At 51.1% G+C, this 2,625-nt stretch overlaps 1 protein-coding gene across 1 annotated transcript; it reads right to left on the minus strand.

The window, feature by feature from the left end:
• Positions 1-354: 354 nt before the first annotated feature.
• MRS44_002045 (uncharacterized protein) lies at positions 355-2,379 on the minus strand (the record flags this gene model as incomplete). The annotated part of the gene is made up of 5 exons (XM_046283471.2): positions 355-1,257; positions 1,772-1,951; positions 2,002-2,121; positions 2,168-2,295; positions 2,364-2,379. 5 exons carry the CDS (start codon positions 2,377-2,379, stop codon positions 355-357), a joined length of 1,347 nt encoding a protein of 448 aa, XP_046123294.2.
• Positions 2,380-2,625: the final 246 nt, after the last annotated feature.

Here is a 2,625-nt window from a genome sequence, read left to right on the forward strand (position 1 = left end):
CAAAGAAAGTCTTTCAGCATGGAGTGGCTAACAGGCCAATTGCATCCCCGTCATTACGAATGCTTTCATATCCCCCTCCGCCTTCAACAAGCCACCAGCAGGGGCCTCTCCAATATCGTCCTGTCATCTCTTTGACTGCGCGAAGGCTCCCACACGGTACCAGTCTCCACTACTAGGTCACTATCTAAGTCGCTCGCTAGCTTGGTGGCAATGTGTTAGTCCTGTATCTTGATTTGGGTGAGGGTAGAGAGATACTGATCGTAATTGGCTAAGATCCCTGTAAGATACCCAATGGGAGCCTTCGTGCAGTCAAAGAGATATCATATGTCTTCCAGCCCCGTTTTAATCCCTCCTTTATCCTTGCTCGGTCTGGCCAGGCTGCTCCGGCTGCCAAGATGTGGGCCCTCGCTGAACCCCCTCCTCTAACGCTTGTACATATCGCTGGGACTCGTGGACGAGGTAGTTCTGGATGAGGGCGCAGTTGCACCCCGAATGCTGTAGAAGTTCCATCTTAAGGTTATAAATCTCGAGGGTCAGGTCGGCCACGCATGTGGAAAGATCGCGATGGATGCGCTCCAGGTCCTGCTCGCTGGACTCGAGTCTCAGCAGGTCATCCCTCTGCTTAGCTCGGAATTTGTTGGCTGCAAGTCGGTTCCGTTCCCGGGCATTTTTCATATCGTCGTTCCGCGGTTGGCCTGCGTAAGTATTGTCGCCCCTGGCACTTCTGTTGGGGCGAATAGTTGTATGTTGTGTCTTCTCCTTTGCCAGTGGCGTCGTGTCTTTGTCGCTTGATAGACTTTGTCTATCGGACTTACGAAGAGGAAGGCTGTTGGTGTCGCGATTCCGTTTTCGACGCTGTTTGGTTGGTATCCAGGGCCGGTGCCAGTCGTCATCCTGGAAGGGAGGTGACTCCTCAAAAGTAACCGGGTCAGAAGGCAAGAAAGAAGGTGAAGTCTCTGTGATAGGGATGAGAGCACCCCATGGATCGGTGCACTCGGTCATAGGGGTGTTGTCGCTCCATAGATCAGTCGAGCTGATACCGCTGCGATATACGAAGCTATCGTGAGGCGAGGGACCGGTCGGCGTGTAGACAATGGCTGCCGTGCTAGTCTCATCTTGGGATGAACCATATGGTCCTAGCTGGTCTACCGAGCACCATTGCTCCCATAGGAGATATTGAGAGATGTAAGGTGTCGCAAAGGTCCCGTCGTCTTCCACAGGATTTAGCAAACCTAGGGCTCTGTCGTCCATAGGATGCTAGGGATCAAATGGTATGCTTCTGTGCAAGAGGCTAGAGTTTTAGCCACGACAGTGGAACAATACTGAAAGAGAATTATTAACCACCTAGAGGCGTATCCTATGAACCGCTAGCCTATTGTTTGCGCTAGTAATGGCGGGTTCGAGTTGATGGTGGACCCTATTAGAAGCTCGGGATGATTGGAGATGGAAGAAGAAACTGTCCTGACTCGCAGAAGTGATTGCAGACAGAATAACCTCCTCTATATAACCTGAACAGACACAAAACGTGGAGCAGCCAATGATCGAGCTCTTTGGAATAATGCAGGTGGACGAAGGACCGACGAGGGAAGGCTGAAGACAAAGTTGACGGTGTTCGGTACGTGGACAAGAAGAGCCCGTGGCTCACCCTTGTCTCAATCTCACGGGCACTATTGAAACGCCAGACTAAGAACAAGGAAGGGTGGCCTGGCTCTGAACCGAGAACCCTCGATCTGCCATCCTTTTATCGCGCCATCACCGGCCGTCTACCTACCATTATTCGGGAGTGACGTGCTGCAATGGAATCTAGATCATCGAGGCCTGTCCGTGCGCTCACCGTGGCTGGCTTAAGACCGTTCCTCTTTTCTCGCTTATCCAAAGGGAACACATGGGACTGAGGGGCAGGCGATCCTAGCCTGAGGCTCAACCTTGACGTCGATTGACCTTGCGGGAACTTTGTCCCTTACAGTCGAAGTTCAGACTGTGCCTTGAATCGAAAATCACGTGTTTCCACGACCAGTTGTTTATTTCAGAGCCAGACGCAACCTGGTTCTTCTGGTTGGCCGGATTAGGTGTTGCCTCGCACAGCTCATCGCAGTTGGCGTAAAGTGGTACTTCCAATCGCTGCTATAACTGTAAGAAGCACACCGGTATCTGCACCAATACTCACAACGGTTTGACCGGCTGCATCTGTTTGTTCGACCGGAAAACAAATGGCGATCGTCTGTCCGAGCGTAATGATCGCCGTCTCCACGAGAACGGGAGGGATGAAGACGGCTCCCTCCGTGCCAATCAGCGCTGTTCAATTCAAGTAAGTGCAAGTCAGCCAATGCAATCTAAATTGAGCCAGGTTTTCTCTGGCTTACTTAATTTAAGACACATTTAGTGACTTGACAAGTCACTTAAGTCAGATAGGTATTTTCAATGATAAAATAGCAAGAATTAGGTGTTGTGGCCAATTCCGATGGTCTTCATTTTTGACCACCATTTGATGGCCGAAAAAGGCTTAGCTCGATCACGTGCTTTCGCAATTCGATCAACGCGCTCGCGCCCCCTCCCTTTCAACCGCCTCTCTTACACACAGAAATTCCTCCTCTTAACCCTCCAAAAGGCCGCCTTTTTGGCTGA

This window comes from Fusarium solani (assembly GCF_023522795.1).
Source record: "Fusarium solani strain SB1 chromosome Unknown bctg00000000, whole genome shotgun sequence".
Classification (NCBI taxonomy): domain Eukaryota; kingdom Fungi; phylum Ascomycota; class Sordariomycetes; order Hypocreales; family Nectriaceae; genus Fusarium; species Fusarium solani.